The sequence below is a fragment of the Eptesicus fuscus genome, chromosome 23, assembly GCF_027574615.1.
Source record: "Eptesicus fuscus isolate TK198812 chromosome 23, DD_ASM_mEF_20220401, whole genome shotgun sequence".
Classification (NCBI taxonomy): domain Eukaryota; kingdom Metazoa; phylum Chordata; class Mammalia; order Chiroptera; family Vespertilionidae; genus Eptesicus; species Eptesicus fuscus.
Genome location: NC_072495.1, coordinates 13,820,203 through 13,833,963, shown reverse-complemented (window position 1 = coordinate 13,833,963; position 13,761 = coordinate 13,820,203). Strand labels below are relative to the sequence as shown.

The following is a 13,761-nucleotide window of genomic DNA, read 5'->3' as shown; positions in this document are numbered from 1 at the left end:
TGTGCACACGTGTCCATGTGAGACAGTGGTTCAATGTAATTCTGTTGCTTTCATCAGAAATTTGCCCCACCTAAAAGCTGGATAGACGCCCAGGTGAGGGATCATAATGTGATCGATCACTAGCTCTCTCCTGACACTTGTGCGCCTTATCGATTTCAGGTTCACTTTGCCGGTGTCTATAAGTGGTCCCAGTGAGCACTCGGTTCTCTGGAATGCCATGATCCATCCACTGCTCAGTATGACTCTGAAAGGCGTGATATGGTACCAGGGTGAGTGTCCCGTTTGCTGTTTCTCCAGCGTGTCAGTTAGCTTTGCTGAGTAACAAACCCTCCTAGAATGTAGTGACTTACAACAAAAACCATTTTCTTTAGCTCCCCATCCTGTGGTCTGGCGGGGTCGTTTCTCCGTCTGGGCTGCTTGGGCTCATCTCCGCTGGGATCTTCACGTGTCTTTGGCCGCCTGGCAGGTTGTCTGGCGGCCGGGTGCCTTAGCCTGGCCTCTCTTCCACGTGTGTTGGCTGGGAGCTGTCTCCCTGCTGGGGCCCCGTGGCTCTCATGTGGCCTCCCATCCTTCAGCGAGCGAGCTCAGACGTATTTATTGTTTACGTAGCAGATTCGGGGCTCCAGGTGAATCGAGAGAGAGCAGACCCCCAAACTGAAGCGCTTTTCAAGTCTGCTTGTCTCATGTTTGCTGATGCCCCTGTCGGCCCGAGCAAGGCCAGTCCAGAGAGACGGCAGGAAGGCCCAGAGGTTGGGCTAGAGGTTGGGAAGGATTGTGTGGCCATTTTTGCTTCTACCCCAAACTCCTCTCACCACTTGGACTGTTTCCAGGGGAGGCCAATGTCGATCTTAACAGGGACCTGTACAATTGCACGTTCCCCGCGCTCATTGAGGACTGGCGCCAGACCTTCCACCTGGGCTCTCAGGGGCAGACGGAGCGCTTCCTCCCATTTGGATTTGTCCAGGTATGTGTGTGGCGGGGGAGGAGGGCTTATGGACCTTGCCGTGGGGATGTGCTGCTGAGATCTCCTTCCTGGAATCCGTATTCTTTTTTCACCCTCATAGCCGCTCGCTGGTCAGGAACTGAATGTAGGACTTAATTCATCTCTGTTCACTGCTGGGACAAGTGAGTCTTTTAAAAAGTTAATACGTAACTAATATGTCTTCCTATTTTAAAAAAGTACTGCATGTTTTTTAAAGAAATATTAAAAAGATAAGCTAAAAACATTTATAATTCCACAATCCAGAAATAAGCAGACTTTTCTACTCATTATTTGTGAAATAGGATCCATACTGCAATATTGTGCCACATCTTGCTTTTATATTGTGAACATTTTTCATGCTAATAAATATATTTTATTTATTATACTTATTTATTTATTTTAAAAATATTTTTTAATTGATTTCAGAGAGGAAGGAAGAGGGGGAGAGGGAGAGAGAAACATCGATGAGAGAGAATCATCGATCGGCTGCCTCCTGCATGCCCCACCCTGGGGATCAAGCCCGCAACCCGGGCATATGTCCCGACTGGGAATCGAACCATGACCTCTTGGTTCATAGGTCGATGCTCAACTACTGAGCCAATAAATATTAATCTTGGGCACAATTTATAATGATTACGGAGTACTCTGAAATATGGTCATATTATAATTTATTTAACTAGGCCTTGGTAAATGGGCCCCGAGGTTGCTTTAAACATTTTGTTTTTATAAGCAGTGGCATGTTTCTTTACCTCGTAGCTAAATCATTACATGCATGCTTAACTTTTCCCTTAGGATAAATTCCCAGGAGCGAAATCTCTAGGTTAAATTGAATACTTTTTAAGGCTCTAAACATGTTCCCAAATTTCTCTGGAGGAATTTATGAGTGGGCATAAATGTGTACCCTTAGCAACAACGTGTGAGAATGTTCACTTCCCCACACCCTCCCTAACGTGGTGTTATCCCTGCCACTCCTCAGAAGGGACCTCGTTCTCTCACTCCCAGCCCATTGCACACGCTCTTTGCCTGAAATAATCTCTCTCTCCCACACTTTCCCAGCTAACTTTTACTTCTCCTGCAGGTCTCAGCCTTAGGAAGCCTTGTGTGACTTACCAAAGTTTGAGGAGGGTGGTAGTTCTGACTTTGCTGGAACATAGAAAAGTAAACAAGTAAAATGTTATAAAACCAAGACCCAACTCATGATGTAGTGATGGAATGGGCCTTAACCTCTGAGTTGGACATAATACTCCCAGACAGCTGCCTCTGGGTGTCCACGATTTCCCTTCCCACCAGCCACCCATTCCCTCTACCTCGTCCTACTTCACCATACTTTTTTGGGATAAAGATTTTTATAGACACTCTTTGCACTTATAACTACTTTACAATCATTCTCTTTCTTACATTTATTTTGACTTTGAAACAAGATTATTCTGCTCATTATTATCAAAATAGCAACTCCTGTCACAGTTCTGAGTTACTGTTGGTGGAACTACATTTGGATTTTTGAGGTGCTTTTTTGTCTCCTAACCTGTGTACTTGCGATTTAAACGTGACTTCGGCCAGCTCAACCCAGAAGAATGTGCTGAATGCTTGTGATGTGCCCTGAACTGTGTGAAGAGCCGGAAAGAGACCTAGTCCTGGCACCGAGGCCTTCCAGATTAGTAGAATCCCCTTAGGCTCCGGGCTTAACTTGATGTCATCAACAAAAACATGTTTTCCAACCGAGGCTATAAACATCCACCTTCAAAAGGAGATGCCGGATCAAAGTTGCCTTCAGATCGAAGCCGGCCTGCCTGGATTCCTATCCCATAGCACTTCTTCAGCTATGTGATTCTGAACAAGATAGCAAACTCCTTTGTTATTTTAAGAGTTAGTGAGTTAATCCATGGAAAGCTTGGCATATGCCAGATAACGTTAGTGTTTGTTTTTGTTTATTTTTATTATTTTTATTGATTTCAGAGAGGAAGGGAGAGGGAGAGAGAGAGAAACATCAGTGATGAGAGAGAATCATTAATAGGCTGCATCCTGCACGCCCCACACTGAGGATTGAGACCACAACTGGGGCATATACCTTGACCAGGAACCAAACCGTGACCTCCTGGTTCATAGGTCAACGCCTCAACCACTGAGCCACGCCAGCTGGACAGTGTTTTTTGTTTTTTTTAAAATATATTATATTGATTTTTTACAGAGAGGAAGAGAGAGGGATAGAGAGTTAGAAACATCGATCAGCTGCCTCTTGCACACTCCCTACTGGGGATGTGCCTGAAACCAAGGTACATGCCCTTGACCGGAATCGAATCTGGGACCTTTCAGTCTGCAGGCTGATGCTCTATCCACTGAGCCAAACCAGTTTCAGTGACAGTGTTTGTTTTTATTAATGAGAGAGGCCAGAAAATCTGGAGGGTCAGTAGTCTGTAAGGAAAGAGGAACGTTGGGTTTGAAGTGATGTTTGCAGAAATTGGAGCACAGTTAGCGATGCAGGACTCAAGCTCAGTAGATAGACCAGGGCCAGACGCATGGGTCAGAGATGATTCATGGAGAGGTGACCTGAAGCTTGGTCGGGGCAGGAGTCCCTACGACGCTTTCTTAAGAGGGGTTTGGAGGACCAGTGGAACAGACTGCAAACTACAGTATGTTATTTGTAAAGCCCTCTGGATGTGGCCACCTTTCTATTCTTTGGCTATTCTTTGGCAGTCTGTTCCCAATGCAGCCTTAATAAGCAGCAGCATTTCTACTAATCGCCATGGGAGACTGAACAGCACCCCCCTGTATTCTTAGGAAAAAGTTTGGTTGTGGAGTGTGCTGGTGCCCCCATGTGGCCAGTATGTATTAGTGCAATCAGTGAAATGGGAGTGGAGAATTGCTGCAGGAATTCTTAGCAAAACTGCCATTTTGAGAAACTTCTTGGCATGAGTGACTGTTGTTAGCTTGCTTCCTGTTGTGCGTCAGGCTGGTACTTACCCTAGACCTTTCTGGTAGCTTTGTGACCACGATCCCCGTCACGGCACTGACGGGTGAATATGGTTCCACCTTCAGTCTTCTGGGTGTCTTGTGAGAAGTGGGATGACTCAGATCTTTTTATCCAGTTTTCTAGTTTTCATGACATTCCATTATGAAGATTCACCACCTTCTATCATTTCATAGATTAAAGCCAATTTGCATAAGAGATCTTAGTAAGAGAATTGGAAATATCACCTACAGCCCACATCATACTGTCGATATAAGAAATGTCCAGCCATGGCCGGGTGGCTCGGTTGGTTGGAGCGTCGTCCCCGATGCCAAAAGGTTGCAGGTTCAATCCCTGGCCAGGGTACCTACCGGAGGCAACCAATCAATGTTTCTCTCTCACATTGATGTGTTAGGTGTGTATTTTCTCTCTCTCCCTTCCTCTCTCTATAAAATCAATAAACATATCCTAGGGTGAGGATTAAGAAAAACAAAAAGAAAATGTCCAAACCCGTAGGGAATTTTGAGTTTACTTTGTTATTTTTATTTTTTTTAATCCTCACCAGAGGATATTTTTTCCCATTGACTTTTAGAGAAAGTGGAAGGGAGACAGGGAAGGAGGGGGAAAGAGAGAGAGAGAGAGAGAGAAACATCGATGTGAGAGAGACACATCAGTTGGTTGCCTGCCACGCACATGCCATGAACGGACATCAAACCTGCAACCCAGGTGCGTGCCCTTGACCAGGCATCAAACCTGAGACCCTTTGGTGTGTGGGCCGATGCTCTAACCACTGAGCACACTGGCCAGGGCTTTATGAGTTTATTTGAGCCAAACTGAAGTCAATTGCTAGGAAGCAACATCTCAACGGATGGAGATTTGCTCCAGAGAATGGCAGTTGCGCAGCTTGTTTTATATGTTGGAATCAAAGGAGATGTAAGGGAGTTATATGAAATGCATTAGTGGCAGGATAAGGCGGTGGGAGAAAGCAAAGCGGGGAAAGCTCTAGGACTGGATAAAAAGTAAAATGGAAAGACACTTCTTTCACGTCGGTGGGTGCAGGATGGTTAACTAACATGTACATAGAGATGGCATGCGGAGAACAAGATGACAGGGGTTCCGTGGCGTCCTGCCTGGAGCGGTAGGTGTGCCGTAAGAGGCCTGGACAAGGAGATAACGCTGACCTTTCAAAGGCATGTTATCTTAGATGCAAAAAGACAATGGACAGGCTCACTTCAGGTAAAGACTGACCTTTGTCAAGGGAGCTACAGGCCTGGGACTGGACTACCTGCCATGACTCGCTTTTAGTTAGGAAGTTTTATGTTCAGACCATCTGTGTGGTTACCCTAAGCCTCTGAGTTTGTAGGGCCGCCATGCAGGCCTCCCTGAGCTTGTCAGGGTTAGTATGGGGCCCCTTTTTTGTCCACATGCCCTTCATTCCATATCCTTTCTGCTACTATTGCAGCCTCTCCAGTGTTTTCCTGATGACCTTCTAATCTTTCTGGAACAACTCAAGGAGCGGGAAATGTCCTCTGTTCAAAGTGTGGCCACATGGGTAGGGAGGATCTCAGGTGTTTCCTGGGCCACGTGAGTAACGAGCCTGGGAGAAACAGTCTGTTCCCAATGCAGCCCCTCTGGCGGGGACAGACGTTCTACAATGGCCATGTGGTTGCTCACCCGGGCTGTTTCCCAGTGTCCTGTGCGGCCTACTGTTAGATCATGGCTTATAAAGAGAGATAAGAGGTTGATGCCTCTCATTGGCTGGAACTAAGGCTAAGAATAAGACGCTATCTAAAGCATACAAACATCCGAGAAGGAAGGAGGAAATAGCGGGACCACGTGCATTGTAGTAATATTAAAGAACTTTTCTGGAGCGTCTGTCCTTTGCAGGAATGGGAATCTACCCACTTTTCATCTAGATGAAAGCAAATCCTGTGTACTCAGCATGCAGAATCCATGACTTAAAATAACATTTACTATTATGGCTCACGTATTTGGGTAGCTGGGGGTTGACTGGCCTTGGCTGAGTCCCACTGGGCACTTTCATGTCTCTTTGGTTCCCTGGGGGCTCTGCTGCAGGCCAGGCTTGGCGGAACTGGCTGAGATGGGGCAGCTCTGGTCCACAGCTGTCAGCCTCCTTTCGGGAGTAGTGGGATGGCCCAGGGATGCCATTCTCGTGGCGACAGCAGAGATGCAAAAGAGTAAGTGCAACCATGCCAGGGCTCCTGAGGCGAGGCTAGGAATTGACTTACCGTAACTTCTGTTTCATCGATTGGCCAAAGCAAACTACGTGGCTGAGCTCAGAATCAGGTGGTGGGGAAATACGCTTTTCCTCTTAATAGGAGAAGCCATAAAGCCATATGACAAGAGGGTGTGGATATAGGAAGGTGTAAAGAATTGGGACCTTAGCCCTAGCTGGTTTGGCTCAGTGGATAGAGTATCAGTCCGCAGACCAAAGGGTCCGCGGTTCGATTCCTGTCAAGGGCACGTCCCTGTGTTGCAGGCACATCCCAACAAGGACCAGGGTTGTGGAACCAATCAATGTATCTCTCTCACATTGATGTTTCTCTCTGTCTCTCCTCCTCCCTTCCACTCCCTCTAAAAAAAAAATAAAATAAGAAATTTTTAAAAACGAATTGGGACCTTTGATGCAATTTGCCCACATGCTCCAAGACAGATTCCCCTTTGCTTTCCTACATACACTGCCTAGCCCTATGTGGTACACAGATGTGTCCATCACCTATTGCTTTGCAACAAACTACCCCAAAACAGTGTCTTAAAACATCAGCCATTGGTTTCGCTCATGATTCCATGGGTGGGCCAGGCGGTCTCAAGGGGGATGGCACACCTCTGCTCTATGTGACATCGGTGGCCTTGCTCTGCGGCTGCAGTTTGAACGTAATCCACATCACTGGCCCCTCTGCTGGGATTGCTGCGGCAAAATGCCCATCTCCTTCATGATCTTCCAGTTCCCAAGGCCCCTCTCCCTACATCACTCCTCCAGCAGGGTAGCTAGACTTTTTTTTTACCGGCCATCTCAGGGTCCTAGGAGAATGAAATCAGAAGGCACGGGCTCCTGAGGCAAAAACTTGAAAGCTGCCCTAACCGGTTTGGCTCAGTGGATAGAGCGTCGGCCTGCGGACTCAAGGCTCCCAGGTTCGATTCCGGTCAAGGGCATGTACCTTGGTTGCGGGCACATCCCCAGTAAGGGGTGTGCAAGAGGCAGCTGATCGATGTTTCTCTCTCATCGATGTTTCTAACTATCCCTCTGCCTTCCTCTCTGTAAAAAATCAATAAAACATATTAAAAAAAACAAACTTGAAAGCTGCCCAACATCATTTCTGAGCATTCCGTTGGTCAGAGAACATCACACACGTAGCCTGCATTCCATGGGAGGAGCCATCGACTCCGCCTCGTGGTGAGAGCGGTGGCAGTTACACTGAGGCAGGTGGACTGAGAGGGATTCTGCCACAACAGTGAGCAGCTCAGGAGATACTTGTTGAATGAACTTTTGAACAAATGAATGAAGCAGAACCCGGGTTTGCTTGTGAAAAAGCTCCAGTGTAGGATTCTGATGCAAATAAAACTCTGACGCAGCAATCTCTCTACTTCCTAGTTGTCTGCAGTTTTGTCTGATGAAGAGTCAGATGATCGATTTTCCCAGATCCGCTGGCATCAAACAGCAGACCTTGGCTATGTCCCCAACCTAAGGATGCCCAACACTTTCATGGCTGTAGCTATGGACCTCGGTGACAGGAACTCGCCTTTCGGCAGGTATGGGTGCTTCTTGGGCTTTGTTTGAATAATATACACTGAGTGGCCAGATTATTATGATCTCTGAATGCATAATAATCTGGCCACTCAGTGTGTATATGTGTGTGTGTATATATATTAGAGGCATGAATTCGTGCATGGGTGGGTCCGGCCAGCCTGGCCAGGGGGAGGGGACATGGGCGGTTGGCCGGCCTGTCTGCTGGTCAAACTCCTAGTCGAGGGGACAGTTTGCATATTAGCCTTTTATTATATAGGATATACACTGAGTGGCCAGATTATTATGCGTTCAGAGATCATCATAATCTGGCCACTCAGTGTACGTTCCTTATCTGTGACCTTCACTGTGATGTTCACTTGTGAGAGGGGAGGGAGTAGATGGCCTAAGGATTGGACCCTAGAAGCATTATCTGAGTCATTTACACTGGGATGTGCTGTAGTAATAAAATAAAAAAAAGGACCCTCAACATCTCAGTGCTTTGATGCAACAAAAATTTATTTCTTGTTCACGCTACGTGCCCCAAGGTCAACAGAGAGGCTTTGCCATCATGGTCGTTCACAGATCCAGAGAAATAGAGGCCCCGAGTCGATCTGTGCTTCCACAGTCACCTTAAAGTCCCTCACTGGCCATTAAGTGCTCTCCCTGGAAGCAACACTAGACACTTCTGCCCACATTGCATTGTCCACCCGCAGTCACGTGGCCATGCCCAGCTTCAGGGAGATGGAAACGTGATTCTGCCATGGCCTCAGGGGGAGCAGTGGAGTATTTGTGAGTGGCTCCGATGACCACCACATGCCAGCCGCAGAGTACAAGGGGGTTTCAATACAGCCCAACGCACAATGTCTGGATTCTAGTAAGAGCTTGACCTAGTATTTATTTATTTTTGAATGAATGAATATTTATTGAATGAACAAATAAACCCTGGAGGGGACCAAGTAATGAATGGCTGGTTCAGATGAAACACAGGCTCTGTTGTTTGGAATAGTCTTATGAGTTAGCTCTCCTTGGCTAGTTCTAGTACCCTCCCGCCTCCCCTCCATCTATCCATCCATCCCTCCTTCCCTCCAGCGTTCCCTCCCTCCCACCAGTCTCTCCCTCCCTTTATTTCTTCCTTCCAAGTCATCTGTTATTCAAGGTTTCCAGCCCATAGAAGGCCCAGAGCCCCAGCTGTGATTACCACTCACCATTTCTCTTAAGCTGACCAGCCACTGGCTATTAGACTCAGTCAACTTTATTCTCACCTTCTGGGGGTGCTTTGTATATTATTTCTTTTTTAAAAAATCTGGTTATTGCCTTAGCTGGTTTGACTCAGTGGATGGAGCATTGGCCTGCGGACTGAAGGGTCCTGGGTTCAATCCCGGTCAAGGGCACATGCCTGGGTTGTGGGCTCAATCCCCAGTAAGGGGGTGTGCAGGAGGCAGCCAATTGATGATTCTCTCTCATCATTGATGTTTCTATCTCTCTCTCCCTCTCCCTTCCTCTCTGAAATTAATAAAAATACATTTTAAAAAAATCTGGTTATTATTGAGCTCAAACCCAAAGTTCTGTACTTGTTTGTCCTGCAGCATCCACCCTCGAGATAAGCAGACTGTGGCCTACCGGCTGCACTTGGGCGCCCGAGCTGTGGCTTATGGGGAGAAGACGCTGACCTTCCAGGGACCACTGCCTGAGAAGATCGAGCGCTTGGCCGACAAGGGGCTGCTCAGCCTCACGTATTCCCAGCAAATTGAGGTGCAGAGGCAGGATGACAAGATATTTGAGGTGAGAATAGCAGAAACAATGGGGTTCCTCCTGAATGGGGAGATCAGGATTTCCTCCACAGTGAGGCCCGCCTCTTCAATTTAACGTAACCTCAAGGCAGGGCTTGGTTGGTGGGGGGCTGAGTTTGTCTTAGAGGGGCAAATGAACAGCTCTTAATTATTTGCCTGGAGCGGCGACTTTCAACCCTTTTCATCTCATGGCACACCTCAACTAATTACTAAAATTCTTATTTTTTCCCCAATCTGACCAAAAAAAAAAAAAAAGGTATGATTTTGATTCATTCACACCAGATGGCTATTGTGTTGGCTGTTGTCATTTTTCCATTTGACAATCTAAGCGACAAGAGGTCAGTGCGCCTGACTCAATAGTCAGGTATTGCATGCTTTATTTATTTATTTTATTATTATTATTTTTTAAAATATATTTTATTGATTTTTTACAGAGAGGAAGAGAGAGGGATAGAGAGTTAGAAACATCGATGAGAGAGAAACATCGATCAGCTGCCTCTTGCACACTCCCTACTGGGGATGTGCCCGCAACCAAGGTACATGCCCTTGACCGGAATCGAACCTGGGACCCTTGAGTCCGCAGGCCGACGCTCTACCCACTGAGCCAAACCGGTTTCGGCGGGTATTGCATGCTTTAAAAATTCATGCGGCACACCGGTAGACAGTTGCTGGCTTAGAGGCAGTTTTGATAGACAGGACAATCAAGGAAGGGAAAATGAGTCCATATTTAAAGGACACTCCTTTTGTATTTTCCCTCCAAAGCAGCCATCTTGGTTCTGGGGCAGAGCCTGAAACTTTATTTGTAAGTTGCCTATGGAAAGGATCCTTGCTCCAGAATATTTCCTTCATCCTTAGATGTCTCTCTCATCCTAAATGCTGATATCCTTTTGAGTTGAGCGTCTCCTTTAAGAGGCTTAAACTTGGTGATTTGTAGCTTAGTGTGAATTTGTATAATGAAAGTACTTCCTTTTAAGGATCATTCCACTGTGGCACCGGGGCTGTTGACGGAAGAGGATCTTCTGTTGTCGGGGGTGGAGGCGGAGGTGTTCCTAGATGGAACATTGACATGAGTGTCTGGGAACCAAGGGGCCATTGCTCGGGTTGGGGCATCCGGAAAGAGGGCGCTGGAGGAGATGAAAGAGTATTTAAAACAACTTAAATCACACAGGAGTTTACCTAGGGCAGCTCGTCCTCTGGAACCCTGACTACAGAATCTACGTTATCTACTCGCCCCAGGTGCTTGGTCAGTGCTCATGCCACTTAGCGTCTGGGCCCTGGGTTTTAGGGGAATTCTAGCTCCCGGGGAGCTTCTGTCTTCTGTTCTCCACTTTAGTCAGAATCTGGCGGAAGTCCGTCCATCATCCGGACCCAGAATCACAGTTGCGGTCAGGTCAGAATTTAAGCTTGGGCACTGGATCATTTATGTTCCCTTCCCTGGATTGCGGTCTGGCTTAAGAAGGCCTCATTACCCAGAGTTTCTCTGTGGCCTTTCTTCATTCCTCAGCTCCGTGGCAGGGCCACAGGGAGCGGCAGCTTCACCATTTGTCAGGAGGGTGACAGCAAGGATGTTCGGGGAACCGTCCCCAAATGCTGGATGAGATTGTGCTTCCCTGTCTCCCTCAGTAACCGGTAGTTTATGCTTTGTTGATTGAGTTATTTATTTCGTCACGTGAACATTTATTGCCAACCTGTGGCTGCAGTGACCAGACGGACTCAGATTTGCTCTGGTTACTGTAGAAAGTGGGTCCATGGCCCAAAGCGGCTTTCTCTCCCTACAGTCTGCCTCCGAGAGCAGTTCCCAGCCTCTAGGCGCTCCTTCTGCCTGACCTGACCCTTCCTGTTTATGACTCTCTCATTAGATCTCCTGTTGTGGTGACCATCAGTGCAAGTGGCTTCCAGCTCCCATGAACACTTTCTCCACCCAGACCCTGGCCCTGAATATCAGTTCTTGTCCGGGCGCCGTGACTGCTCTCCGCTATGCCTGGGCCTCGTGGCCTTGCGAATATAAACAGTGTCCCCTCTACCACCCCAACAGTACCCTGCCGGCCCCTCCCTTCATTACTTTTACTGCAAACTAGATGCCTGGACATCAGAGCAAGGCTGCTAAGTGAGTTAGTGCAGTAGGAGCAGATTTTAGACACAAGTAAATGACAACAACAAAAACAAAAGATATAATTTTGATTCATTCACACCAACAGCTATTATTGTGTTGGCTGTTGGGTGTGTTTTTTTTAATTTGGCAATCTAAGGGAAAAGAGGTCAATGCCATGACTAAACAGGTATTGCATGTTTTAAAAATTAGATTTGGGCATTTAGGAGTTTTAAATGATGACAACTGTTGCTTTTAAAGGAAATTAACAGAAAAACTTCATTGGAGAGTTCCCAGCTAGCCTGGGGCTGCTTCTGTATTCTGAGAGGAGCCAGGGCTGGTAAACAGTGAAATGCCTGCCTTTTGTCCTCTAGTTGGGCTGGTGCCTGTATTGGACTCATGCCAAACTACAAGCAAATTGGACCTCAATGCCATTCACTTCCTCATAACTGGGAGTGAAACATCTAGCTGGCCCACATGGCCTTGAAGTTTCTTCCAACCCTAGTTTCCTCAGCTCTGGGTGTAAGAGGACAAAGTGTTAGATATTTCCCTCTAAGCCAAATACAGTTCTGCTCTTTCAGTTCCAATAATAATGTGGATGGTGAAAGCTAACAGAGCAGAACCATGTGTAGGCATTTGGGGAGGTGCCGAGGCCAGCCTTGGGAATGAAGAGAAAGGTGAAGTGTAGTAAAGAAGATGCTCAGGCTGCCAGTAACAGGTCCTGGGGATCACCAGCTTAGAAGGTGTCACATTGGAGGTCACTGAGGAGCAGGCAGGTCGTTAGCGATACCGTATTTTCCGGCGTGTAAGACGACTTTTTAACCCAGGAAAATCTTATACGCTCAGTCGTCTTATACGCCGGAAAATATGATAATTATAAATCTCAGGCCCTGGCCAGCATTGCTCAATGATCAGAGCGTCCGCCCATGAACCCAAGGGTCATGGGTTCGATTCTGGTCAAGGGCACATACCTGGGTTACAGGTTCCCCACCCCGATTGGGGCTTCTGCAGGACACAGCCAATTGATGTGGCTCTCGCACATGGATGTTTCTCTCTCTCTCTCCCTCCCACCTCCCTTCCACTTGCTCTAAAATCAATGGAAAAATATCCTCCAGTGAGGATTTTAAAAAAATAATATTTTATTGATTTTTTACAGAGAGGAAGAGAGAGGGATAGAGAGTTAGAAACATTGATGAGAGAGAAACATCGATCAGCTGCCTCCTGCACACCCCCTACCGGGGATGTGCCAGCAACCAAGGTACATGGCCTTGACTGGAATCAAACCTGGGACCCTTGAGTCCGCAGGCCGACGCTCTATCCACTGAGCCAAACCGGTTAGAGCTCCTCCAGTGAGGATTAACAACAACAACAACAAAAATAGTGTCAGGCTCTTTAAAGGTAAGAGTTTTAACTATAAAACCGATAATCCAGATGGAAGAAAATAGTGAGGCTGAAAGTGAAGCTACTTGATAAGTATTTAAAAAAAATCATCCTATGGGACAAACGTGAGAGGGCTCGTGTGTGTACTGTTAAGAATCAACACTGTTTATTGGTTGATTAAAAACAGCTCACGGCTCTTTTTGTGTGTTGTCTATTATAAGTTAGAAATAAAAGTGTAAATCACACATCGTTTGAAGGGATAGAGTGAGAAATGCCTCATTAGGCAATTTTCTCATGTGAACATGAGCGTGTACTTATACAAACCTAGATGGTATAACCCAGTGGCCGGCAAACTGCAGTTCGCAAGCCACATGCGGGTCTTTGGCCCCTTGAGTGTGGCTCTTCCACAAAATACCACGTGCGGGTGCGCACGTACAGTGCGATTGTAACTTCGTGGCCCATGCGCAGAATTCGGTTTTCGGCTCTCAAAAGAAATTTCAATCGTTGTACTGTTGATATTTGGCTCTGTGGACTAATGAGTTTGCCGACCACTGGACCTACCGCTCCTGGGCTACAAGCCCATACAGCATGTTACTGTATTGCCGTAGGCAGTTTTAACACAGTGGTATTTGTGCATCTAAACATACGAGAGGTACGGTAACAAAATGGTATAAAGGATAAAAAATGGTACATTTGTACAGGGCATTTACCATGGATGGAGCTTGCAGGACTGGAGTTGCTCCGGGTGTCAGTGAAGTAAGTGGTGCGTGAATGTGAAGGCAGGACATTATGTGCACTATTGTAACTGTATAAACACTGCACACG

At 46.8% G+C, this 13,761-nt stretch overlaps 1 protein-coding gene across 5 annotated transcripts in view; it reads left to right on the top strand.

The window, feature by feature from the left end:
• The window catches only part of SIAE (sialic acid acetylesterase), a 42,576-nt gene extending 29,925 nt beyond the window's left edge, over positions 1–12,651 (top strand). For 4 of the 5 annotated variants that reach the window (XM_054712774.1, XM_054712775.1, XM_054712777.1 and 1 more), the window contains 5 exons: positions 160–269; positions 831–964; positions 7,543–7,700; positions 9,264–9,459; positions 11,327–12,651. In XM_054712774.1, coding sequence (XP_054568749.1) covers positions 160–269; positions 831–964; positions 7,543–7,700; positions 9,264–9,459; positions 11,327–11,545 — 817 coding nt within the window. In that variant the 3' untranslated portion in view covers positions 11,546–12,651. The remainder of the gene's footprint in view (positions 1–159; positions 270–830; positions 965–7,542; positions 7,701–9,263; positions 9,460–11,326) is intronic. The other variant, XM_054712776.1, reaches the window with a different exon arrangement.
• Positions 12,652–13,761: the final 1,110 nt, after the last annotated feature.